The 26,888-nt window shown below is 47.5% G+C and overlaps 1 protein-coding gene and 1 long non-coding RNA gene across 2 annotated transcripts; both read right to left on the bottom strand.

The window, feature by feature from the left end:
* Positions 1-1,950: 1,950 nt before the first annotated feature.
* On the bottom strand, positions 1,951-21,582 carry LOC117045032 (disintegrin and metalloproteinase domain-containing protein 21-like). The gene is made up of 9 exons (XM_033145818.1): positions 21,567-21,582; positions 19,660-19,814; positions 16,515-16,675; positions 14,566-14,755; positions 12,827-12,895; positions 11,760-11,849; positions 7,722-7,914; positions 3,787-3,892; positions 1,951-2,164 (listed from the first exon to the last, which is right to left on the bottom strand). The coding sequence occupies exons 1-9, from the start codon at positions 21,580-21,582 to the stop codon at positions 1,951-1,953; spliced, it is 1,194 nt and encodes a 397-aa protein (XP_033001709.1).
* Positions 21,583-21,603: 21 nt separating this feature from the next.
* Positions 21,604-25,482, bottom strand: LOC117044944. Its single transcript, XR_004426383.1, has 3 exons — positions 25,418-25,482; positions 23,975-24,046; positions 21,604-21,724 (listed from the first exon to the last, which is right to left on the bottom strand). It is a non-coding gene; the product is annotated as an uncharacterized LOC117044944 (long non-coding RNA).
* Between the last annotated feature and the right edge of the window lie 1,406 nt (positions 25,483-26,888).

The raw sequence follows: 26,888 nt of genomic DNA, 5'->3' as shown, positions 1-26,888 counted from the left end.
TCTGTATGCCTATTTCCCCATTGTTTTTTTTTTTAATGCTTTGTTATTCCTTTTACGCCGCAATGCAGCATCCTTTCTTCACCAAGCGCACAAAAACAAGGAAATTGTGAAAACATCTAAAAGGAATTCCACAGAAGCAGGCTAGAAAAAAACCACTGCGTAAAACGCTTGTTGGATTCTTCTACTGCGATTCTACTAATACAGGTGAAACTCGAAAAATTAGAATATCGTGGAAAGGTTCGTTTCTTTCAGTAATTCAACTTAAAAGGTGAAACTAATATATGAGATAGACTCATGACATGCAAAGCGAGATATGTCAAGCCTTTATTTGTTACAATCGTGATGATTATGGCGTACAGCTGGTGAGAACCCCAAATTAACAAATTCAACTTTGGGGTTTTGATCAGCTGCACGCCATAATCATTATAACAAGCAAAGGCTTGACATATCTCGCTTAGCATGTCATGAGTCTATCTCATATATTAAACTCCAGTTAGCTAATGAAAACAATTGCTTACATAAATGGACTTTCCCCATGATATTCTAATTTTCCGAGTTTCACCTGTATATAATGCAATCATCTGCTATGGCACCAAACGGGCGCTTTATTTCCTGTAAACATGAGCATTCCACTTTTATCCTGCCGCTTCTCAAGACATTATAGCCTTCTTTGTACTAGACATTAACTTCTGTTTCATGTGCATTGTGAGAGGGAACCATGTTGAGATTCCTTGCAGGGGGCCAGAGTAAATCTTGTGGTCTCTTCCAATTCTTTGATTATATGTCGCCCGCCCCCAAATTGTTTGGGATTTTTTTGGTTGGGTCACACTTTTCTTTGAATGCTACCTATTGCCTTGAGTTTGGAAGGCAACTCAAAAATGCCACCACCCTTCTCTGGAGAGTCAATTTATTTGGAACGGACTCCCTCCGGAGGTTGTGGACTCTCCTTCCTTGGAGGTTTTTAAGCGGAGGCTAGATGGCCCTCAGTTATGGATGCTAAGATTCCTGCATTGCAGGGGGTTGGACTGGATGACCCTTGGGGGCCCCTTCCAACTCTAAGATTCTATGCTTCTCCAATACTTACCCCCTGGTTGTTACATCTTGTGAAATTGCAATCATAATTCAGAATTTTCAGGTCAACACATTCTCTGCTGATGCATATCTAGGAAAAAGTATATACGTATCAATGTTAATGGGCAGCAGGAAAGCCAAATTTCTTCAACATTTGCAGAAATCCAGAAAACTGCTGAGCAGATGCATCCCGGGGCAGATGGTTGATTTGCAGAGCCACAAAATTACCGTCTGGCCTTCTCTAAACATATTATTTAGGGAGGTCAAGGCAAACCCTTTGGTGGATAGTTATTTATTGAGTTTAGCTTACTCTTAACCAGAGGGACGCGGGTGGCGCTGTGGGTTAAACCACAGAGCCTAGGGCTTGCCGATCAGAAAGTTGGCGGTTCGAATCCCCGTGACGGGGTGAGCTCCCGTTGCTCGGTCCCTGCTCCTGCCAACCTAGCAGTTCGAAAGCACGTCAAAGTGCAAGTAGATAAATAGGTACCACTCCAGCGGGAAGGTAAGCGGCGTTTCCGTGCACTGCTCTGGTTTAGCCAGAAGTGGCTTAGTCATGCTGGCCACATGACCCGGAAGCTGTACGTCGGCTCCCTCGGTGAATAAAGTGAGATGAGCGCCGCAACCCCAGAGTCGGACACGACTGGACCTAATGGTCAGGGGTCCCTTTACCTTTACCTTTACTCTTAACCAAGACAATATATATATATTAATGAATGCAGCATTTTTTCAGAGCCACGGATTCCTGACAGCCCAACCAGGTACAAAGACCATAGCATTCCCAGCTGAAAACCATCTGCAGAAGCAGTGCAGCCAATCTTGCCTCCAGGCATGGTGACCTCTAAAATGTGCCATCCCCTAAACCCTCCAGGACTTGCCCCTTCAGCCCTGCTCAGAGGTAACCGACGTCACCTTGTTGTCGCCGCACGCTGATCCATCTGCTATCGCTCCAGCGTCATGCATGTCATCCCCTTTGTGGGAAACTATTCCCCAACACAATAGATTGTCTATAGGAGTCTGAACTATAGACTGATCGGCTGCAAATCTTGGGATTTTATGGATGTTGGTGCATTGGATCCTTCCGCAAAGGACATCTCTGCAACGAAAAGTGAGAAGGGAAAGAGAAGAAGAAGAAGAGGAAGAAGAGGAAGAGTTTGGATTTGATATCCCGCTTTATCACCACCCGAAGGAGCCTCAAAGCAGCTAACATTCTCCTTTTCCCTTCCTCCCCCACAACAAACATTCTGTGAGGTGTGTGGGGCTGAGCGACTTCAGAGAAGTGTGACTAGCCCAAGGTCACCCAGCAGCTGCATGTGGAGGAGCGGAGACGCGAACCCGGTTCACCAGATTACGAGTCTACCGCTCTTAACCACTACATACAGCTCCTTCTCCGCTCAGGGCGACCATCCCGGGATGCCTTGCCGCCAAATTCAATCTGGCTTGTTAATCTCACTAAGGGCAAAGCAGGGGCGAACTTCTACCAGCTCTTCAGGGACAGCACCGGCTCCGTACCAGGAGAAATGGGCCCTGAACTTTCAAGATCACCCTAAGGAAAGGGAGCTCTAGGCTGGCTATTTTCACCAAGGCCCAACAAGGTATCCCTCCTGCCTCCAGTGTCGATGACGACGGCGACGATGTGTTTTTAAAGGTTAATGGCTTCTTTTAAGAATGGTTCCATCTTCATGGTTTAAGTGGAAAAATCCAGTCACCTTAAGATGGATATATCTGTTGCCAAGAATCTGGGTCCTAAAACTGAGTAAAAAGTTGGAATTCCAAAAAAACAATAATCAGCTACATGTTAGATCTCTCTAGTAAATTTCCTAGAGGAGTTGTGCCTTAATTTAAGACCACTGGCCACTTGGAGCCAATATTTCCCATGCACTTGATCTTCCATGTAACTTTTCCCTGCCTCCCCCCCCCCCCCGTATAACTTAAATGTATTAGTATGCGGGTTTTTTGCTAACCGTATTAAATCTGAGAGGGGATCCAAAAGTTCTCATATGTATATTGTCAGGGAACTGCCCTCAGCAGGGCGGGAGGTCTTAGCACACCTCATGAGTTTCGCTCTGAGGGGAGCATGCCACGTCCATCGCGCCAGTTGCGCAGAGGGGTCTAAAGGAGACCGGGGAGGCTGCGCTTTGGGGTACCGAAATTCTTACGCTGGGGTCACAGCCAGAAACCGGCACTCCCGGATTCCGCAAGTGACTAGGACGGTCGTGTTTTCACGTTCTTTGCACTGTAAATAGTCTGCACCAATAAACTGTTAAAAGACAGTTGAGACTCATGCCTGATTACTCGTGAGCAACCCTAATGCAGATCTGACATATATATTTGTTTATACCCCTCCTTTCCCCCCGACGGGGACTCAGGCAGCTAACAGATAAAACTAAGAACAGCTAAAAAAGAATCTTTAAAAAGAAAAATCAAGTCTGATAAAATTAAAGCTATATGCATATCTGCCACAGCTTTGGCTGCCCACCAAGGAGAACCAGCAAGGAGCTTGCCGAGCTGAGAGGGTGAATGCAGAGACTGGCAGACGACCCCCACAGGGGCACAGCAAAGTCTACCTGTTGCCTCCCACATGACGCCCACAAGAAGGTTAGGGGGCACAATCCTTGTCTCGCCCCGGGCACTGGCAACACACGCTATGCCACTGATCAATTGCCCCCTTTGCATCGGACCCAGCAGGTTGGACCCCTGCCCACAGGTAGAACCTACTCTTCTTTGCATTTCTTGTACCCAAATTTATTCCTGCCGCAGTTGCCAATCCGATCTCCTCTCACGTTGACTTTTTTGTAGCAACTCAGCGGAGCACTTTTTGCACCTTCAGGTTTGGGAGAAAGAAGAGACAGAGAAAAGGCGGAAAGAGGGCATCTGTCAGGAGCAAAGTGTGCGTACATTCACATATAAGACAAGAAAGGCATCTCCGCCCCCCGACCCCATCCAAATAATTTGAATTTATTAAAATGGCTAGCTCTTAAAATGGCTGGCCTCTTTTCTTTCGCATCTCTAGCAGGTAAACGGTGATAGCCAAAAGCAGACCCACTGAAATCAACAGACTTAAGATATTGAAATTTGGGACATAACTGCAGCTTAACCTCCTGAACTTCAGATTAAAGTCCAAAACAACCCTGCTTGGGCAATAGCTTCCACTGTAGGGTTGCCATGCATTCAGACATAGCCGGTATTTGGACCGTGCGAACAGCGTCCGGCCGGAAAGTGTAGGGTGGTTATTTTTGGCGAATTTCATTAAAAATGGCTCCAGAACTTTTGAGATGTTGCAGAAAAAGCTCAGCAACTTTCACCTTCTGAGTTTTGTTCATCATGTGTATAGGAGATGCATATGGATTCTGTATCACTTGCATGCTTTGGGTAAGTTACAACCAGATTCCTTTAAGGACTCGGGTGAAATGTCTTTCTGATCCATAACAATTTAAGAAACCCCAAGGGTCTTATCCATAGTGGTGCAGGGCGCCAGGGCGCCAAGTTTTGAAGGACACTAGGGAAGAGGCAGTGAGAGATTTCACTTTTTTTGGGTTCCACGATCACTGCAGATGGTGACAGCAGTCACGAAATTAGAAGACGCCTGCTTCTTGGGAGAAAAGCAATGACAAACCTAGACAGCATCTTAAAAAGCAAAGACATCGCCTTGCCGACAAAGGTCCGTATAGTTAAAGCTATGGTTTTCCCAGTAGTAATGTACGGAAGTGAGAGCTGGACCATCAAGAAGGCTGATCGCCGAAGAATTGATGCTTTTGAATTATGGTGCTGGAGGAGACTCTTGAGAGTCCCATGGACTGCAAGAAGATCAAACCTATCCATTCTCAAAGAAATCAGCCCTGAGTGCTCACTAGAAGGACAGATCCTGAAGTTGAGGCTCCAGTATTTTGGCCACCTCATGAGAAGAGAAGACTCCCTGGAAAAGACCCTGATGTTGGGAAAGATGGAGGGCACAAGGAGAAGGGGACGACCGAGGATGAGATGGTTGGACAGTGTTCTCGAAGCTACTAACATGAGTTTGGCCAAACTGCGAGAGGCAGTGAAGGATAGGCGTGCCTGGCGTGCTCTGGTCCATGGGGTCACGAAGAGTCGGACACGACTGAACGACTGAACAAGGGAAGAGGCGGAGGCTGGACGCGGTGCCTCCCGACATCAGCTCGCCGCCCTCGCCCGCCTCCGCCATGTTGCGCCAAAGCAGTGCCACGCCCGGAGCCGCTGTCTGCCGTGGCCACTGCGGCACAAAGTGTCCAGCTGAGCCGGGAGGTGCTGCGTCCAGCCTCTGCCTCTTCCCCGCCGGAAGAGCCGCACTCCAGCCGCTGCCCACCTCCTCCAGCCTCGCCGGCATTGCCGTCCTCCCTAAAAAAACCTCTGGGAAACAGGGGGCGCCGTCGGAGGGAGCTTTGCACCACGGCGCCGGACATGCTTAAGACGGCCCTGAGTCCTCCCAAAAGCATAGCCAGGTAAGCTGAAAGTTCTTCTGCGGCGGTTTCCTCCATGCAGCTAGAATAATTTGTGTGCAATCGGTGTCACCGCAGCAGCTCAGCAAGTGGCCGAAGGAGCTGGTAAGCAGGACGGCTGGTCCCAGGCAGTTTCAGTATTTGTTGATTTGTGCATGAGAGCAGGGGCGTAGCAAGGGGGGCGGTCCGCCCTGGGTTCCATAATGGAGGGGGTGACAAATTATCAAGGAACATTTTTTTTTTAATTTTTTTTTTTAAATGCCTGCTCCGAAGGTCTTCTCTTACTATACTAGGGATTATATAGCTATATATGAAATTTCATGCATATCGGTTAATATCTTGACCCTCCTCCACCAAAATAGCTGTTCACTTGGCTGTTTTCCTATGTCATGAAGGCTGAAATTCCAGTTCAGTGGAGCACTTACTGTTCCCAACCCTCGCCCTGTGGAAAGCCACCTAATTAGACTTTAATTTGATTCTGAGATGTTTTTAGGAGGTAATTTAATTATTGTTTGATTTTATACCAATGTTATTTATCTGATGTTAGCCACCCTGAGCCCGACTTCGGCCGGGGAGGACGGGATATAAAGAAAAGTTTTTTATTATTATTACTTGTTATTATTCATTTGTAAGAAAATATGAAATAACGTAAAACCGTTGACAATAAATTTTCCGCACCGGGTACCACCTGACCTTCCCATGCCGGGGTGTGTGTGTGTGTGACAAAAAAATGTTTGTCACCCCCGGGTACCAATTTACCTTGCTATGCCCCTGGTGTGGGGGGAGAGACTGGGGCGGGAGGGCTGTGGCCCTGGGTGCATTTTTTTGAGACTGGGTGGATTTTTTTGAGAGAGCGTGACCAGGCACCCCTACAAGAGAGAGAAGAGAAGGAGGGGAGGAACAGATCTGGAGGGTGCTTTAGGTCCAAGAAGCTGCTAACTAGCCTGCGATCTTTTCTGACAGGAGTGCCCGAAAAACGATTGCTGCCAGGAGAATTGCAAGCGGAAACCACACGCAGTATGCAGTATACCAGTGTTTTTCAACCTTTTTTGGGCAAGGGCACACTTGTTTTATGAAAAAAATCACGAGGCACACCACCATTAGAAAATGTTAAAAAATTTAACTCTGTGCCTATATTGACTATATATAAAGTAATTCTCTTGAATAGGAATCAAATAAACACAATTTTTCCCACGGCACACCAGGCAACATCTCGCGGCACACTAGTGTGCCGCGGAACATTGGTTGAAAAACACTGCAGTATACCAATGTTATGTATCTGATGTTAGCCACCCTGAGCCCGACTTCGGACGGGGAGGGTGGGATATAAATAAAAGGTATTATTATTATTATTATTATTATTATTATTATTATTATTTGTTGTTGTTGTTATTCCTTTGTAAGAAAATATGAAATAATGTAAAACAATTTTTGCTGGGGGGGAGGGAATCAATAGGGCGGTTGACAAGAAATTTTCTGCACTGTGTACCACCTGATATTCCTATGCCTCTGGGGGGGGGGGGGGGCGACAAATTTTTTTTTGCCCCCGGGTACCGATTTACCTTGCTACGCCCCTGCATGAGAGGGAAAGATTTGTGAGCGAGAAATTCAGTGTGAGGTTGCCAGAGGGAACCTTATTGATACAGCATTTGTCCCTCCTAGGAGAAGCCGCACAAATTCCTGATCACAGAGGTGGAGATGAGGGGGGGGGGGTTCCTCAAAGTCCAGTTCGCCCTTAAATGTGAACCTAGCCAAATCAAACGAGGGGCAAACCGAAACACAACCACCCCTCAAAATCCACACCTCTCTGGGGGTTGCAATGCACTTTTCCCACCAAGGAGGAGAAAATGCGTATACTCTGGCAAAGTGTGCATAAAAATCAGCCCAAAATATGCAAAACTGCATTATGCTAAGGAAAATTACTTTGCAAAAAAAATGTGTATGTTAGAAGAAAGTAGCTCTGAAATGCTGATTAAGTTTCGTGAGGACCTGGAAATAATAATAATAATAATAATAATAATAATAATAATAATAATAATACAGTATTTCACAAGCTGAAGTGGAAATGGGGAGGCCCGAATATTGGAAAACCGAGTCAGATCTGCCCTCCCCTACTCAGAGGAACATTTAGGAACACTGTGTACAGGACGACACAAAACTGCCAGATATTTTTGTATTAAATCGTGTCAGCCTTGCCTTTGCCAAAGATATCTTCGCACTTCTGGTGAGCATTGAAGCATTTCCCCGAATAGCAGATGTCGTTGGTGCCGCAGGGCATCCCGTTTTGCTTGTACACATCCGTGGGGCATTTGGCGGAAACCCCATCGCAGTATTCGGGGAAATCACATTCGGAAGCTGCTTCCCGGCATTCTTTCCCTTCGGGGACAATCTGTTGGAAACAAAAACCAAACCCCACACTGTGGCTGCATTCTCAGAGGACGCAGAAACATTTATTATTATTATTATTATTATTATTATTATTATTATTATTATTATTATTAGTGTTCAAATTATTGACTGCCTACATACAACAGGCTCCGGCTTTGTAACACCACGTGGAAATATGCACATAACAGACAAGCTGTGGAATAAAATGTTCCTGGCATCAGGGGCGGGGCGTCGCTCCGTGCGCATGACATCATGACACATGCGCACGGAACAACGCCTCCGCGCTGGCCAGTTGGCCCGCCCCTCTCCTGCTGTGCTCCGTGAGCGGAGCTGTCCCGGGGAAAGGAGAGGGGTTGGGCCAGCGAGGGGGGTGTCATTCCCCTCGCTGGCCTGCCTCTGTCCTTCCCCCCCCCCGGGCTCCGCTCCCTGAGCCCAGCGGGCAGGGAGCGGAGCGGCGGCGCGTGGGGAGTGGCGGGAGGGGCCGCCGCTTGTCACCCCACGTGCCGCCGTTCGTTCCGTCGCCCCGGGAGCGGCAGCACCGCACACACTGTGCGCTGCTGCTCCCACGGCGACGGAGCGAGCGGCGGTGCGTGGGGGTGACATTCGGCGGCCCCTCCCACCACTCCCCACACGCACCACCGGTCACCCTGGGAGGAGCAGCGCTGCACGGACGGTGTGCTGGCCCCAAGGGTTTGTCCATGAAGCGAGGTCCAAGTCCAGTCCTGGGTCTAGGGGTCCAAAGGAGGTCAGTCCGGCGGGGAGCGAGGCAGGGAGCAGGTCAAGGTCCAAGGCAGGTTCAGGCACAAGGTTGCAGGTTGAGCATACGCTTGCAACTAAGTTGCTCACGCAACTTGGGCTGGGTCTGGCTGGCTTTTATCTGGCCGCCCCGATCCTCCGGAGACTCGCCTCTCCTCCGGGCCTGGAGGCGAGCACTCCTCCTGCAGACACTTAACTCCCTTCGCCTCTCTGCCCTGAGCCTCTGTAGCTCAGGAGAGGCTGGTGGGTTACTGGACCCAGGGGATGCCTCAGCTTCCTCTGAAGAGGCTGGGAGTGGAGCACCTGCAGGCAATGGGTCCTCCCTCCCATCAGGAGCCAGAGCAGACTTTGCTGGTGCCTGCACCTGGGGATCCAGCACAGGTGGGGATCCTTCAGGCTCAAGCCCTAGCCCTGGCTCTGCTGGTTCTGGAGGCGGGGAATCCTGTGCAGGCTGGGATCCCTCAGGTTCAGCATCAGAGTCTGACTCCAGGCCATCAGCCGAGCGAGCACCCCGTCCGTGCAGCGCTGCTGCTCCTGGGGTGACGGAGGGAGCGGCGGCGCGTGGGAGTGGCGGGAGGGGCCGCCGCTTGTCACCCCACCCGCCGCTTGTCACCCTGTCACTGGGGGTGTACCGCGCCTACCGCCCCTCCCCAGCGATGCCCCTGCCTGGCATCTGTCTGTCTCGAGAGACAATGGAGTGCGCCTCTGGAGGGGAAAAGAAACTGCTGGAGAATCGCAGCACCTGCTGTGGCCGCGGAGGCCAATAACTTGTAACTGCTGCCTCCCAGGTTGTTTTTGCTGCTTTGGCAAAGTGACCTCCCTGGGGTGCCAGCCTGAGCAGTGTGTCTGGAGGTCCTGGGCTGCCCAGATGGCATAGACTCCCCTCGTCCGTCCGTCAGCCTCGCTGATGGGGTCCAAAGGGAAGGAGAGAAAGACGTTTCGCACCAGCTGGGCTGCAGGAGTTGCCGGAAACTAGGCGTAGAAAACGCCATCCAACCGTCTTAGGGACTTCATTCCAGATTTGTGTAGGGTTTGTTCCCCTGAAGATGTCCCGCAAGGCAGCAGAGTTTTAGGACCAGACTTTTCCTTCCTATTACAGGTGGGAAGCCGTGTTGGTCTGCCATAGTCGAAACAAAATAGAAAATTCTTTCCAGTGCCACCTTAGAGACCAACTGAGTTTGTTCTTGGTATGAGCTTTCGTGTGCATGCACACTTCTTCAGATACACTGAAACAGAAGTCACCAGAGACCCTTATATATAGTGAGGGAGTGGGGAGGGGTATTACTCAGAAGGGTGGTGGGAATGGGTGATCGGCTGATAGGTGTGGAAAACACCCTTCAGCTCTCTATATTGGACAAACAGGCCAAACCCTACGCCAAAGGATAAATGGACATAAATCTGATATCAGGAATCACAAGACAGAGAAACCAGTAGGAGAACACTTCAGTCTCCCAGGACATTCTATAAAAGATCTCAAAGTAGCTGTCTTAATATAAAGAAATTTCAGAAATAGACTGGAAAGAGAAGTGGCTGAATTGCAACTAATCACCAAACTTAAAACCATGGAGAAACCTGGTCTGAACAAAGACATTGGATTCTTATCTCATTATACATGACAAAGCTATCTTTAGCCATCTCACCCCTTGCCTTTCCCTGCAAGGCTAATTGCAGCCCTTAAGAGTCGTCAACAGGTTTTCCACACCTATCAGCCGATCACCCATTCCCACCACCCTTCTGAGTCATACCCCTCCCCACTCCCTCACTATATTTAAGGATCTGGTGACTTCTGTTTCAGTGTATCTGAAGAAGTGTGCGTGCACACGGAAGCTCATAACAAGAACAAACTCAGTTGGTCTCTAAGGTGCTACTGGAAAGAATTTTCTATTTTGTTTTCCTTCCTAGTTAGGCTCCCTTCCCAGTTGGACGAGCCCTATCTGCCCCTCTCTTCCCTATACATCTCGTGCAGAAACTGCCTTCTTGGCCATTGGACCCACTAATGGTCCAGTCCCCTCAATCCACCAGAGCCCAACTTTGCAAAGAAATACAAATAATCATGCAAATAAGACAAAGTGCATCAGTGTGGGATATGCAAACAGATCTATGCAAACCTGGGTTCTCTAGCTCAGCAAGTTCCTTCCTGGCTGACAGCGTTGGGACTTGCACAAGGCTCTTAAAAATTATGTTGCCTACGGTGAGCGCATTTTGTCTGTAAAATGGTGCTGCGGTGGATGTAATCGCAAAATAAAACGACAGGTAGGTAGCCGTGTTGGCCTGCCATAGTCAAAACAAAATAAAATAGAAAATTCCTTCCAGTAGCACCTTAGAGACCAACTAAGTTTGTTCTTGGTATGAGCTTTCGTGTGCATGCACACTTCTTCAGATACATGCATGCACACGAAAGCTCATACCAAGAACAAACCTAGTTGGTCTCTAAGGTGCTACTGGAAGGAATTTTTTATTTTGTTTTGTTTTGAAAATCAAATGAGGATGGGTAAGTATTGAGGGGCACTAAATAAGAAAGGTAATAATAATAATAATAATAATAATAATAATAATAATAATAATAGTTTATTTATACCCCACCCACCTGGCTGGGCTTCCCCAGCCACTCTGGGCGGCTTCCGACAGAATGTTAAAATACAATAATCTATTAAACATTAAAAGCTTCCCTAAACAGGGCTGCCTTCAGATGTCTTCTAAAAGTCTGGTAGTTGTTTATTTCCTTGACATCTGATGGCAGGGTGCCACTACCGAGAAGGCCCTCTGCCTGGTTCCCTGTAACCTCACTTCTTGCAGTGAGGGAACCGCCAGAAGGCCCTCGGTGCTGGACCTCAGTGTCCGGGCTGAACGATGGTAGAAATACAGATAATGTAGTTTATGTTCGGCCTTCCCCAACCCGAGATGGAGAAGAAATTTGACCCGAAGAAAGAGGCCACATGCATGATCTAATGCAAATAAGCAATGTGAGGTTAAGACAACTATCTGCACAAGGATGCCACCAAGGCGTTGCTTGGAGATTCGACAGGCCCAGAGAGTAAGGATTTTAAGCGCCAAACCAGAGGCGAATGACAGCTGCTGTGGCAATCTTACCTTACATTTGTCACAGCAGAGTCCGTAACTGCACATTGTGTATGGTTTCCGCTTGCAATTCTCCTGGCAGCACTCGTTTTTCTGGCACTCCTGTCAGAAAAGATCGTAGGCTATTTAGCAGCTTCTTGGAGCTAAAGCACCCTCCAGATCTGTTCCTCCCCCCCTTCTCTTCTCCCTCCCCCCCCACCCCCACCCCGACGATCAGACCTGACCTGGGAGCAGAGCTGTGGCTGTGCATGAAGGAGCTGTCCGAGCTAGGCTCAAACGAAGGAGCCTCTTGTCTGGGTGCCTGGTCACGCTCTCTCCAAAAAATGCACCCAGGGCCACAGCCCTCCCGCCCCAGCCTCTTCCCCCACACCAGGGGCGTAGCAAGGTAAATTGGTACCCGGGGGCAAACATTTTTTGTCACCCCTCCCCCAGGCATGGGAAGGTCAGGTGGTACCCGGTGCGGAAAATTTATTGTCAATGATTTTACGTTATTTCATATTTTCTTACAAAGGAATAATAACAAGTAATAATAATAATAAAATTTTATTTATATCCCGCCCTCCCCGGCCGAAGTCGGGCTCAGGGTGGCTAACATCAGATACATAACATTGGTATAAAATCAAACAATAATTAAATTACTCCTCCAAAGAAGGAGACTCCACCACACTCCTTGGCAGCAAATTCCACTGTCAAACAGCTCTCACTGTCAGGAAGTTCTTCCTGATGTTTAGGTGGAATCTTCTTTCTTGTAGTTTGAATCCATTGCTCCGTGTCCGCTTCTCTGGAGCAGCAGAAAACAACCTTTCTCCCTCCTCTATATGACATCCTTTGATATATTTGAACATGGCTATCATATCACCCCTTAACCTTCTCTTCTCCAGGCTAAACATACCCAGCTCCCTAAGCCGTTCCTCATAAGGCATCGTTTCCAGGCCTTGGACCATTTTGGTTGCCCTCCTCTGGACACCTTCCAGCTTGTCAGTATCCTTCTTGAAATGTGGTGCCCAGAACTGGACACAGTATTCCAGGTGCTCTTTAATGACACCGACAAAGGGCAGTTGGTTTTAGCCACAACTTACCTCCAGCATCTTGAGTTCTTTCATTCTGTTTTTCGATAGCGAAGCGACGTTTTTCTGTTGTTTTAGGTCCTTTTCCAAGAAAGAAAAAGAAGAAAAGAAAATTAGTCTCCCATCTCACGCACGCTTTCATCCTGCCAGTTTTTGAATACAGTGGTACCTTGGTTCCCAAACTCCAAAAACCTGGAAGTAAGTGTTCCCGGTTTCCAACGTTTCTCAAAAGCTGAGCATCTGATGCAGCGGTCGGCTATTGTTTCCGGGGCGCCTGCACCAATCAGAAGCCACGCCTTGGTTTTCGAACATTTCGGAAGTCAAACCGACTCCCGGAACGGATTAAGTTCAAGAACCATTTCGCGCTTTTGTGTGGGCTATTTATTTTGCGTTTTTCTTTTTGAGGCTTTTTCGGTTACTTTGTTTGTGTGGAACCCAGTTCAGCTGACTGATTGTGTGACCACAGAAATGGATAAAAGCCCCCCATGCAAAAAATGACTATCATCATCATAATAATTTTAATTCTTATCATCTACAGTACTGTCTTATTTATTTTATAGTACAGTACATTGATTGTTGTTTCATTTTATGGATCAATGGTCTCATTAGGTAGTAAAATCCATGTTAAATTGCTGTTTTAGGGGTTGTTTTTAAAAGTCTGGAACGGATTAATCTGTTTTGCATTACTTTGTATGGGAAATCGCGTCTTGGTTTTGGAACGCTTTGGTTTTGGAACAGACTTCCGGAACCGATTAAGTTTGAGGACCAAGGTACCACTGTGTGTGTGTGTGTGTGTGTGTGTGTGTGCCTTGATTATTCTGTGTATTGCTTTGTGAAACAAAAAAACAGGAGATACTTGTGAGCATTCATCTCTTTGCACAAAGTTTGTAGGGAGATTCCACTATGTTTGCTGTTTAATGGGCATTCATTCTGATTTGTACATGGAGATCATTTTACCAAATTTAGTATACTGCTTGATTGTAAACGAGCAACTCCTCTAAGTGGTTTGCCAAAAATATAAAACGAAACATTAATATTCCAAAGATGATTCAAATCTGCAGTAGCCAAAAGGTATACTAAGTTCTTATCTGCCGTCAAGTCACCAGTGGATTCTCAACCAGAGAAGGCACATTCAATTTATATGCTCCCCCTGGAATGTATTCCAGGATATGGGATTTTAAAATGAGAATTAAACTGGAGATAATGTGCCTGGGAAGCAAAGTTAAGTTTGTGTTTTAACGAAAGGAGTTTTTAATTTGCTAAGAAAACAGGATGCAAGAACCTTAAAGGTAAATGGTAAAGGGACCCCCTGGCCATTAGGTCCAGTCGTGTCCCATTCTGGGGTTGCAGCGCTCATCTCGCACTATAGGCCGAGGGAGCCGGCGTACAGCTTCCGGGTCATGTGGCCACCACGACTAAGCCGCTTCTGGCGAACCAGAGCAGCGCACGGAAACGCCGTTTACCTTCCCGCTGGAGCGGTACCTATTTATCTACTTGCACTTTTGACGTGCTTTCGAACTGCTAGGTGGGCAGGAGCAGGGACCGAGCAACGGGAGCTCACCCCATCACGGGGATTCGAACCGCCAACCTTCTGATCGGCAAGCCCTAGGCTCTGTGGTTTAACCCACAGCGCCACCCGCGTCCCTCTGGTTAACCTTAGGGCAGATTAAACAGCAAGGAAACTCCATGCCCCTCGAGGCAGAAAATATATATATTTAATAATAATACCCCCTGCACACATAAGCTCTAACCTCAGGCCTACCACAGTCACATTCTTCCTCGCCTTCCACCACTCCGTTTCCACACATCTTTAACATAAATGTATTCTCAGTGTAGGTTTCAAATGAGTCCCTAGGCAGATTCAGTAAACAAAATTTCCCCCGGTTCGCTAGGAATTCGTAATATGCATTTTTGCTGCAGTTACTGAAGCGGTGGCACCCTCTGCAATTAAAAAAAAAAGACAACAAACTGTTAGCAGAACAGCGATCCTTTTATTTTAATTTTTATTTCGTTAACCAACCAACACACAAAAATGCTCCCCTGGGTGCTTGCTTGACAAATGGAAGGGAAAACCGCAGCGTGTCAAATGGAACACAGTCATATAATCCAAAACGATTAAAAGAGCATGAGAATACCGGTAAATTAGGCAGCGGAAAAGAATGGCGGCCAAAAGGACATAAAAACAAGAAAAGCCCGGGGAAATGGAAATGGACACTTGCCTGCTCCCGAAAATACCTCGTTGGGGAGGGAATTCCACAACCTGGGAGCCACCACAGAGAAGGATCTCTTCCAGTGACGTCTACCCCCACCTCATCTGGTGAAGAAGAGACTCTAGAGCAGGGGTCCACAAACTAAGGTCCGGGGGCCGGATCCAGTAAGAGCCAGTGTGATGTAGTGGTTAAGAATGGTAGACTCGTAATCTGGGGAACCGGGTTCAATTCCCCGCTCCTCCACATGCAGCTGCTGGGTGACCGTGGGCTAGTCTCACTTCTTTGAAGTCTCTCAGCCCCACTCACCCCACGGAGTGTTTGTTGTGGGGGAGGAAGGGAAAGGAGAATGTTATCTGCTTTGAGACTCTTTCGAGTAGTGAAAAGCGGGATATCAAATCCAAACTCTTCTTCTTCTTCTTCTCAATCCGGCCCAAGGACGGTCTGGGAATCAGCATGTTTTTACATGAGTAGAATGTGTCCTTTTATTTAAAATGCATCTCTGGGTTATTTGTGGAGCATAGGAATTCATTCGTAATTTTTTTCAAAATATAGTCCGGCCCCCCAAAAGGTCTGAGGGACAGTGGACCGGCCCCCTGCTGAAAAAGTTTGCTGACCCCTGCTGTAGAGGTAATCTTGAGACTCAAGCAGGTATATATGGGACAATCCTTCAGGGAATGTGGAGCCAAAACATTGAAGGTTAAGACGCTGGAAACAGACTGATGTGATATGATCATATTGGTCAGTCCCAGTTACCAATCAGCTCAACTGAAATCATTGGGTCGTTAGCAGGAGCGTCCTACTCTTGTGTAGGACCCTGGCAGAGACACATGCCCGACTGGCATGTTCTCTCTCTCCTGGTTGATTGTTCGGGAGCTTCAAAAGCTTTCTTCTGCCCAAACATCACAGCGACTGATACCAAGAAGCATCAGCACACTTAGGGATCCGCAGAGTCTTTGCAGCATGCATAAACAGACCTCAGCAACTCAGCATTTTGGCTAATCTACTTTATTTACATATAAACACACACGGAGCACTGCAACGTGGCTCCCTCTCTTTCTAGCATCAGACAGCAAAGAGAGAAAGAACGGAGGACAATAGTCCCACTTTCAGGGAACACAGTAAGACAAACATCCTGTCTCCGTCATTTCCCGCTCTGTGGAATGAAAACACCGTCATGTGATAGACAACAACCCCATGACTGCAGACACGGGGAATGAATCTCCAACAGTGCTTCCCCCCCCAAAAAAATAAATATGTATGAAGGGTGGGTTGACTGGTCAAGTTAAAGGGCCCCTGGGCAGTTACGTCCAGTCTAATTTGGCTATAGGGCGTGGCGCTCATCTCCACTTTCTGGCCAAGGGAGCTGGCGTTCGTCCGCCGGCAGCTTTTCCAGGTTGACTAGAGCCGTGGTTGAGAATATAACCAACGAAGAGGCTTTATTTCCGGAGTGAAAACTACAGTGGCCGAAAGATCACTGGCCCCCTACTTACGCAACAGCTGAATGCATGACGCAGCGGCCACGCTCCGAGGTGCAGGTGCAGTCACACCTTCTGCCTTTAAGTTCCGGAAGGTCGTCGTGGACAAAGCCAAAGACCGCATGGCCCAGCTGATGGGCAGCTGATACACCATCGTTTGTTAAAGACAAGGACGTCTGTGCGCAGGGGAGGAAAGAAGACAGACGGGGAATTGAGCCCAAAGGCGATGGAAATGTTTTTGAGAATGCAGGAGTGCACTGGACTGTGTGCGAATTGTGGCTGCGCAGTGGGAGGAGATTATCCAACGCTTTTTGCAAAAAAAAATAAATAAATCCATTTTGGGTTGCACAATAAAGTGGTGAAACAGCAGTTCCAGATTTATGCAGGGTTAACTCCTGAGTCTTTCCTTCTCCCAAAGATGTTCGGCAAGGTAGCCAGTATGAATAACGGCTGCAGGAAGCAGAGAGTGTTGTTGCACTCGGGTCCTGCTTATGGGTTCCCCATAGGCATCTGGTTGACCCTCGTGAGAACAGAATGCTGGACTAGATGGGCCATTGGCCTGATCCAGCAGGGCTTTTCTTACATTTTCGATACAAATGTTATCACAGGGGAAATCAAAGAAGTCCATGACCATGTTCCACCTGGCCTTTGGGTTGGTTTCAGTTTAACCCTGATGCTTCATTCTTTTGGTGTGATTGGTCGGCTACTTAAAATTGAGGCTGCAGTCTAAATTAAATTTTAAATTGTATTTTAATGTGTATTTTTAATGAATTGTTTTATGTTTTTGTTGTGATTTTATTGGTGTTAGCCGCCCTGAGCCCGGTTTGGCGGGGAAGGGCGGGGTAGAAATAAAACATTATTATTATTATTATTATTATTATTATTATTATTACTTGTATAAAGAAATCGGAGGAAATAGATAAAATGTTGAGTCATAAAACAAAGGTCTGATTTTTCAGTATGCGATGGTCATATGGTTTCATTCTGTTCAGTTGGTATTTTGTACTGTTGGTCTTCTAATTATTATTATTATTATTTATTTCAGACTACTATGGAGCATCACTGAAAACCTATTAGTTTTAAAAGTAGTATACAGAGAAGCCCCAAGCGGCCTATGTTAGCAGCTGGTCAATATAGGAACAACCGCCTAGAAACCGGTGCTGGAATTTTGAGTTTAATGTCCCCCTTTCTTCCTTATATTTTTCTGGTTTTCCTCCTCTAAAAGCTCTGTTTTTTTGAGGACCCGCTAAAGGTTTAGCAGCTTTTTTGCAAAGGGGAAAGCCCTGCTTTTTCGAGGATCAGCTAAAAGTTTTGCAGCTTTTTTTGCTTTTTTGCAAAGGGAAAAGCCCAGGCTTTTTGAGGATCAGCTAAAAGTTTTGCAGCTTTTTTTGCTTTTTTGCAAAGGGAAAAGCCCAGGCTTTTTGAGGATCAGCTAAAAGTTTTGCAGCTTTTTTTGCAAAGGGAAAAGTCCTGTTTTTTTGAGGATCAGCTAAAGGTTTTGCAGCTTTTTTTTGCAAAGGGGAAAACCCTGTTTTTTTGAGGATCAGCTAAAAGTTTTGCAGCTTTTTTTGCAAAGGGGGAAAAGCAAAGCTCCTTTTGCAAAGGGGGGAAAGCAAAGAGGAAAAGCCCTGTTTTTATGGGGTTCAACTCACATTTCTGCATCTTCTAAAGGAAAGGGAGCCTTTTCTAAAGTTTCCAGACAGATAATTTAATCAGCCAGTCACATGTAGCTGAGGAAACAAACAACCTCCCTCTGCAGCACATTCAACAATGGAGGCCTGGGCAAGGGGGGGGGCGAAAGGGAGCCGGGACTCTTATCTCTCTCCCGATCTCTTGCTGATCAGCTGCTGAGCGGGTCCTTTCAACACCCCCTTTTCTCTTTGTAAAATAAAAAGCATGATCCTCTTTTGGCCCCTGGGCAATTTGGCTCCAGGGACCACCATTCGCTCCATAAGACACACAGATATTTCCCCTTACTTTTCAGGAGGAAAAAAGTGCGTCTTATGGAGCGAAAAATACGGGTAATTCCATTCTTGGTTTATTACGATGTAAGCCTGTCTTGTCTGGATTTCATGTAAACTGCTCTGGAGGGAGTCTTTTGGGCTGAAAAGCGGGGTACAAATAAATATGCGCCACACCATAGCTTAACGCTAGGGTATAAAAACACGTGAATTAAGGGGACCAGGGACTGGCAAGGTCACATCAAATAATGTACCACACCACTTACTTTGACAGAAGAAACTGAGACATGATCCTGAAGGCAAAAACCTTCTTCCCCTGGGTTTCCAAAGGAATTTTGTGTACCCACAGCCCTACAAAAGAGAAGATGTCGAAATTCAGGGCATAACTGGATATTTAATTAATACGGGCAAGGACGGATACATTCAGCACCAAAACCACTTGGACCAGCCTCATCCAATGCTGTGCTTCTGGCGTGACGCTTATAGCATGGTGTCAGGGAACTGTCCCTGGCACAGCGCAAGGTGGTGGAAGGGCTCTCGAGATGCTACAGAGAGCCCCAGCCCCACCTGACCAGCAGCACCTCCTCTGGCAGCGAGGGGAGCAGCGAGGCTTCTAGCGGGGAGGGGCATGGGATGCAGGGTCGAGGCTCTGAAGATGCTGGAAAGGCCCGGCACTCCCCTGGTCCCAAAGGCGATGAAGGAGGCACGCAATCAGGGGCGTAGCAAGGGGTCGGAGGGGCGCCCTGGGCAGCACCCTGCTGGGGGTGACACTTCGGGCGGAGGCCCCGTCCCCCTGGGCTTTAAATTTTTTTAAAAAATAAATTATAAAAACTTTTTTGGACTATTTTCAGCACTGCCCCCTCGCTAGCCGCCCCTGCGGCTCGGCCCCGGCAGTGCCAAAAATAGTCTCCCCCTTCCAGCGGCTTTTTTCGCCGCGGCATGGAGGCAAGGGGCAGGCCAGCGAGGAGGGATGCCACTCCCTCCTCGCTGGCCCGCCCCTAGCCTATATGCCGAGCTCCGCCGCTGGCTGGCTTGCGGAGCCGGGGCATGGAGAGGTGCGGGCCATCGAGGAGGGGTGGCACCCCTCCTCGCTGGCCGCCCCTCTCCCTGCCCCGACATGCGCTCCGCCGAGGGAGCCCGGGCGGTGGCTTCGGGTGTCTCTGCGGGCTGCAGAGACTCCCGAAGCCGCCGCCCGGCACCCCTTCGTGCTGCGGCTTCTCGCGCAGGCACGAGCAGCCGCGGCACGAGGGGATGCCGCTGATGGGTGCCGGCTTCGGGAGTCTCCCGAAGCTGCCACCCGGCAGCCCCGCCCCCCGGGCAGCCAAGGGGCTAGAAACTCCCCTGCACGCAATTTCTGTTGCCCCAAATGCGTCGAGGAGTGAAGGATGGAAGGCGGGGTTTTGTTTTAATTTTTATTGTGCCAGATCCTTCCTCGATGGTCATGTTACGCTTTGTCCTAATTTGATGCTGTTTGGTGCAGCGGTTACGGATCAATGTGGTGTCGCGCACGCACGCAATGGGAACATTTACCATATATACTTGAGTATAAGCCTAGTTTTTCAGCACACTTTTTGTGCTTTAAAAGCTGCCCTCGGCTTATACTCAAGTCAACCATTCCTTAAGAAGTGTACAAGAACGGCGGTTCTTTACTCTCCCCAGGCAGCTTGTTCCATTCCTGAACTGCTCACATAAATGCAAACTTTAGACCCCAGAAGGCAGAAAGCCTATCAGTTAAGGAAGTATTAAAACCCCACAGGTGCTCACTTTCCCTGGCTCCTGCTTAAACAGGACAGGATCCCAGCCTTCTCTGTATAACACAAGGGAACATGGCGCTGTGAGTTAAACCACAGAGCCCTAGGGCTTGCTGATCAGAAGAATGGCGGTTCGAAACCCTGCGACGGGGTGAGCTCTACAGCAGCAAAGGAGGAAGAGGAAGGAGCAGCCCAGAGGGCTGCTTTGGGCTGCTCGTTCCTCCTCTACCACAGTGGCAAAGGTGAACCGGCTTATACTTGAGTCAATAAGCTTTCCCACATTTTTGTAGGGAAATTAGGTGCCTCGGCTTATATTTGGGTCGACTTATACTCGAGTATATACGGTATATATATATATATATATATATATATATATATATATATATATATATACCGTGTTTCTCCAAAAATAAGACACCGTCTTATATTTATTTTACTTAAGAAAATAAGCCTATGGCTTATTTTCGGGGGTGTCTTATTTTTTTATTAAGTACCGTATAGTTCTGGGCACCTGCCTCCTCCTGCCGCGGCCGGCGATGCTGCTGCTTGGTCCAGCTGTCTCGGGGCACGCGGCCCTGCTTGGCGCCGACCCGGCAGGCCACCTCCTCTTCCTGCTGGCTCCCGGAGGCTCGGGGCGGTGGGCGTTGACCTGGCAAGCCTCCTCCTCTTCCTGCTGCGGCTTGGCGCCTGGAACTGGCTGTTGCTGCTGCTGCTGCTGAAGTACTGACAAAGTGCTCAGCAGCGCCGCACGGAGCACCCCGAGCCGCGGCAGGAGGAGGAGGGAGGAGGCGGCTTGCCGGGTCAGCGCCCAGCAGCGCCGCACGGAGCGCCCCGAGTCGCAGCAGCAGGAGGAGGAGGCTTGCCAGGTCGGCTTCCAGCAGCGCTGCGCTGAGCGCCCCGGGCCTCCGGAAGCCAACAGGAGGAGGCGGCGGCTCTTGCTGGGTCCCGCTGGCTCGTGGCTCCAGGCGGCGCGTGCTGCGGCTCTTGCTGGGTTGCTGGGCGTTTTGACGGGGCTGCACCAGCAGCAACATCCGGGTCTGGGTGCCAACCCGACAGGCCTCTTCCTCTTCTTTGGCGCCCTCTAGAACTGCGCCCAGCACTACGGCTTATTTTTGGGGTATGTCTTATATTTTGTGAATGCTTGAAAATCCTGCCATGGCTTATTTGATAGGCACGTCTTATTTTATGAGAAACAGGGTATATAGATAGTGCCTATAATCTATAATGTACTATACATACAGATATTAAATTTCTAAAAGAAACAGGGGGAATGTTGGTATTAGCAGCAGCAGAAGCAGGCGGACAAAGGAGGGCGACCCAACACTCCCAGCAACGGAAATGGGGAAGAGTCTCACGTGAATAAGGCGGCATGGTCGAAATGGACTAGAGTCCGAAGCTCAGAGGTGACGTAGTCGTGAAACGCTTCCAAACCGGCCTCGCTGCCTGCGAGATCTTGCCTTGTCCACACCTCTATTCCTGTCAAAACAACGTGAAGACCTATGTCGTCATATATCTGAAAACAGAAAATAGGAAATCGCATGCTTATAAAACATTCTGATATTATATATATATATATATATATATATATATATATACACACACACACACACACACACGCATAAGATATAGCGTGAGACTCTTAATCTCAGGGTACTGGGTTCAAGAACACCCATGTGGTGCAAAAGATGGAGACCAGGTGACCCAACCCCCAGGCTCCCCTTCCATCTCTACATGCTCTATGGCTCTATATGCAGACACACACAGTTATAATAATGCTGATCTACCTTACAGGGTTGTTGTAAGGCAAAGCATGTGTTAACTGCTTTGAACACATTACCATCAATCAAATGTTCATTATTAATAATATTTATTTATCAATTATGATTATGATTATTAAATACATTTCTATGCCTGATGCCCTGGCAGTTCACACCAAAGTATATAAATAAATAAATATAAATAAATCTTTATTACGGTCATAGACCAGCAAAAGAGAAAATAAAACGATAGTACATAGTATAAATATTTCTTAAACAATTTATGTGCTCAGAGTCTCTCCCACCTGCTACACTGCAGAGCTGTCTTGTTGCAGTAGTTTGACTACAGAAAGTCCCCAAGATACAGGAAAGTGGTGTATCAAGTCGAGGCTTGAGACACTCAAGGAAAATTGTTAAATCTTAGACTCATAGAATTGTAGGGACCCCAAGGGTCATTTAGTCCAACCCCCTGCAAGGCAGCAATAAACTGCTGTCTTCTACTTACCTTGTGCCTTAGGAGCGACTCTCACCCATTATGCAAAAGGTGTGGCAGGAGTCTAACCTAATCAAGTCACACCAGGAACATTTTATTTGATTTAATTCACACAGAAATGGGGAAATGTTTCCTTATTAATGGAGGTTTAAAATGGAAAGTGCTTAAATGTGTATTGCTAACACTGGATTTCCCCCCACAGTAGTTAGAAAACTACTGTGGTCTCTGAGCTCTTGCCGATTTGATAATTAACTGTTGTTTTCTGCTAGCTAACAGGGGAGTGTTGTAACCTTAGATCAGGTGAAAAAGGCATTGAGCTGCAAATTCGCCTTCTTGAAAGGGCCGTGACTGTTGGTTTTTCTCTGAAAGCGACAGAGAGCAGAAGTATGCGATAATGGCTCCCCAAGAAGCTGGAATGAGGGAGAGAGACACATTTTGATTTTGGGAGTTATCTTTTGTTGTAAGATGCTGAACCTATGCTGGACAGCACAATACAGGCGAAACTCGAAAAATTAGAATATATCGTGGAAAAGTCCATTTATGTAAGCAATTGTTTTCATTAGCTACTGGAGTTTAATATATGAGATAGACTCAAGACATGCAAAGCGAGATATAATTGTGATGATTATGGCGTACAGCTGATGAAAACCCCAAAGTTGAGATTGTGAATTTGGGGTTCTCATCAGCTGTACGCCATAATCACTGCAATTATAACAAATGAAGGCTTGACGTATCTCGCTTTGCACGTCATGAGTCCATCTCATATATTAGTTTCACCTTTTAAGTTGAATTACTGAAAGAAATGAACCTTTCCACGATATTCTAATTTTTCGAGTTTCACCTGTACATCGTAGGGATGTTTTGGGTGTATATTTTATGTTTTAATTCTGTTATGAAGAAAGTTCTGCAAGTAAAAGTTTGAATAATGGTTTTTATGGGCCAGGACAATGAATTATTCCAAAAGGAGCCAGTTCTTATTCTTCCAGTTGCTTCAAACTGCACAGTATTAATACCTGCAATATGCACATCACATCACCCTTTTTGCATTTGACTACCGCGGCAAGAAAGTTTCGCTCCCGCTAACACATGAATCCCCCTTCTCCCGCTTTGCAAAAGGGAAACTCTTCTCCAAAGACCAGAGTTTCTCACGATGGCTTTGCATGTGATGTGCCCTTTGCCCTCCGTCCTTCACGTTAAGATACAGTGGTGCCGCGCTAGATGAAAATAATTCGTTCTGCGAGTATTTTCGTCTAGCGGTTTTTTCGTCTAGCGAAGTGGCAATGCAAACCGTGGTTTTCGCTAGACGGAAAAAAAAAATCCGTCTTGCGAGGCAGCCCCATAGACAAATTCGTCTTGCAGGGCAGCCTTCCGCTAGATGAACGCCTTCGTCTAGCGAGTTTTTCGTCTAGCGAGGCATTCGTCTAGCGGGGCACCACTGTAGTGCTTTTCGCCTCTTTCCTCTCCCAGGCAAGACACAGAACATTATTCAGAAATTTCCAATAAACATACTTACATTGTGAAGGACAGATAGAATCTGAAGCACCATCAATATCACCTGAGTCACGTTTTTCTTTTTCTGCTGGTACTGAAATAAAAGAAGTTCTTTATAAGCTAGGGCTAACATCTTTCTTTATTGAATTTGCGCGGACAGGCGGGAGGGAGGGGAGGGTGGGAGAAGCTCTGGAGCCGACTGAGAACTCCCAGGTAAGTTCCGCCCACTATTGTTTGGGCAGGTCGATCCCTCCCCTTACCTGGCCAACTCTCTCTTGGCAACGCCTCCCCAGCTGTGATTGGATTACCGGCAGAGGTAGGCAGCCACCTCCAGGTGTCCAGCCTAGGTGTGTGTGTGCGTGTTTCCAGGCTGTACCACCGGGAGCCGCATGGGATCATGGGGGCCGCACACAACCGTGCAAAAGGCGCCCCCCCATTTGATGTGGGGAGCGGTCATTCTATTGCATTTTATCATTAAATGCTTTTGAAGACTGCCAAAACATGCCACACCTCAAGGCAATTCCAGGAAGGTGCTGTCTTTCGATAAAATTCCACTGTCAGGGTAGGTAGGTAGGTAGGTAGGTAGGTAGGTAGTTTATTTCGGCCATTTAGCCCATATCACATAGAAAAACACATTCATCATAATACACGCAAAAAAAAAAACCAATTTAACAAATTTAAACAATACAGTACAAAGCCAATTTTAAAATAACCCGTTTACACCCTTCCATCTAAGTCAAACCGAAATCTGAGTAATCCAACTGAACTTTTTTTTTAAAAAAAACAACATTAAAATTAATTTATCACCTATTTTATCGCCCCATAGTAGATCTTAGTTATTTTCTACATTGTCATAAATGAGCAGAGAACCATACTGTCAGGGTAAGTAATTAGGCTCTCTTCATCTATTTTAATTTTGCAATCCGCTAATCAGTGAGACGCGGGTGGCGCTGTGGGTTAGACCACAGAGCCTAGGGCTTGCCGATCAGAAGGTCGGCGGTTCGAATCCCCGCGACGGGGTGAGCTCCTGTTGCTTGGTCCCAGCTCCTGCCTACCTAGCAGTTCGAAAGCACGTCAAAGTGCAAGTAGATAAATAGGGACCGCTCCGGCGGGAAGGTAAACAGCGTTTCTGTGCGCTGCTCTGGTTCGCCAGAAGCGGCTTTGTCATGCTGGCCACGTGACCCGGAAGCTGTCTGCGGACAAACGCCGGCTCCCTCGGCCTACAGAGCGAGATGAGCACTGCAACCCCAGAGTCGTCTGTGACTGGACCTAATGGTCAGGGGTACATTTACCTTTTCCTTTAACCAGTGAGGAGAATTGCTTGTCCTCTAATCTGAAAGTCGGTATCTCTCTTTCTTAAGCCTATGATGTTGCATGGACTTAAACACTGCAAGGAAGCCGCCAAGCAGGCAGACAGACATGCATAAAACCTTACAGGCAGAGAATACAGGTTATCGCCACTTACGATGGAATTGTCGCAAACAGCAAAATACTCCAGGTATCTGGATGGCGCATCAGCTCCCGGAAACACTGCCTGAAATGAAATGCACACAGCTCAGGGTTTGCCGGGGGCGGGGGGGGGGGGAATCAAAGCAATGTAGAGCTGCAGACATTGCGCCACTTCCGCAGGCAATCCGTTGGGCTGGAAGCGGAAGAGGCGGCCGGCAAATCTGATGGATCTAATGTTGGGACCACCCCACAGAGTTTCCACTGACTCCTCAGGTTTAGCGGACAAAAGCTTACCTTCTTCTCGGAGGACAATGTGGTTGGAGTAAATTCTATTTCATGCCTTGGCAGCTCCTTCTGGGGATCAGGAATCCCTCGGCATGGCTCCTGCTGCTCCGGGGCCATGCGGTAGAGAAAGTGTTGGTGCGTAGAGGAACCCTCAAAAGGATGTATCTCATACTGCAATTCTCCAATCCGTATATGTCCCCTGGAAACCAAAACCAAAGGATAATTAGGGACGGTTTGGCAAGCTATGCAGCCGTAACCTTAGATCCCCAGCGCCCTGGAACTCGGATGTTTTGGTTCCCGAATGCTGCAAACTCCGGAAGTGATTGTTCCGGTTTTGCGAATGTTCTTTTGGAACCAGAATGTCCGACATGGCTTATGCTGCTTCCAAATGGCTGCAGGAGCTTCTTTTAGCCAAGAAGAAGCCGCAATTTGGTTTTCAAATGTTTTGGAAGTCAAAATGGACTTCTGTTCGACTTCCAAGGTACGACGGTACAAGGAATCCAATTCTCTGTCTTGTGATTCCCGATATCAGATTTATGTCCATTTATCCTTTGGCGTAGGGTTAAACAACTCCTCACCCACAATAATAAAACAACAGGACTCAACATGGACACTGGTACCAGAGCCTGCAATAAACCCATATGCCAACTTTGCTGCCACATAAACCCAGACAACACCATTACTGGCCCCAACACCATCAAACATACCATTTCAGGACTATTTAATTGCTCATCTTCCAACATTGTGTATGCAATCAAATGCCAACAGTGCCCTTCAGCTCTCTATATTGGACAAACAGGCCAAACCCTACGCCAAACGATAAACAGGCATAAATCTGATATCAGGAATCACAAGACAGAGAAACCAGTAGGAGAACACTTCAGTCTCCCAAGACATTCTATAAAAGATCTCAAAGTAGCTGTCTTAATACAAAGGAATTTCAGAAATAGACTGGAAAGAGAAGTGGCTGAATTGCAACTCATTACCAAACTTAAAACCATGGAGAAACCTGGTCTGAACAAAGACGTTGGATTCTTATCTCATTATACATGACAAAGCTTTCTTTAGCCACCTCACCCCTTGCCTTTTCCTGTAAGACCAATTGCAGTCGTTAACAGTCATCAACAGGTTTACCACAGCTATCAGCCAATCTCCCATTCCCACCACCCTTCTGAGTAATACCCTTCCTCACCCTCTCACTA

This window comes from Lacerta agilis, chromosome 4 (genome assembly GCF_009819535.1).
Source record: "Lacerta agilis isolate rLacAgi1 chromosome 4, rLacAgi1.pri, whole genome shotgun sequence".
Classification (NCBI taxonomy): domain Eukaryota; kingdom Metazoa; phylum Chordata; class Lepidosauria; order Squamata; family Lacertidae; genus Lacerta; species Lacerta agilis.
The sequence above is the reverse complement of the archived record's forward strand: the minus strand, read 5'-3'. Positions and strand labels throughout refer to the sequence as shown.

Bases quoted from the DNA above. Each gene is read 5' to 3' on its own strand.
- LOC117045032 (XM_033145818.1), bottom strand. The intron at 14,756-16,514 runs GTAAGTAGGGGG...TTTTAATTGCAG, and splicing joins GTCATGCATTCAGCTGTTGC to AGGGTGCCACCGCTTCAGTA. The intron at 3,893-7,721 runs GCAAGGCTGACA...CCAAACCTGAAG, and splicing joins CGAAGATATCTTTGGCAAAG to GTGCAAAAAGTGCTCCGCTG.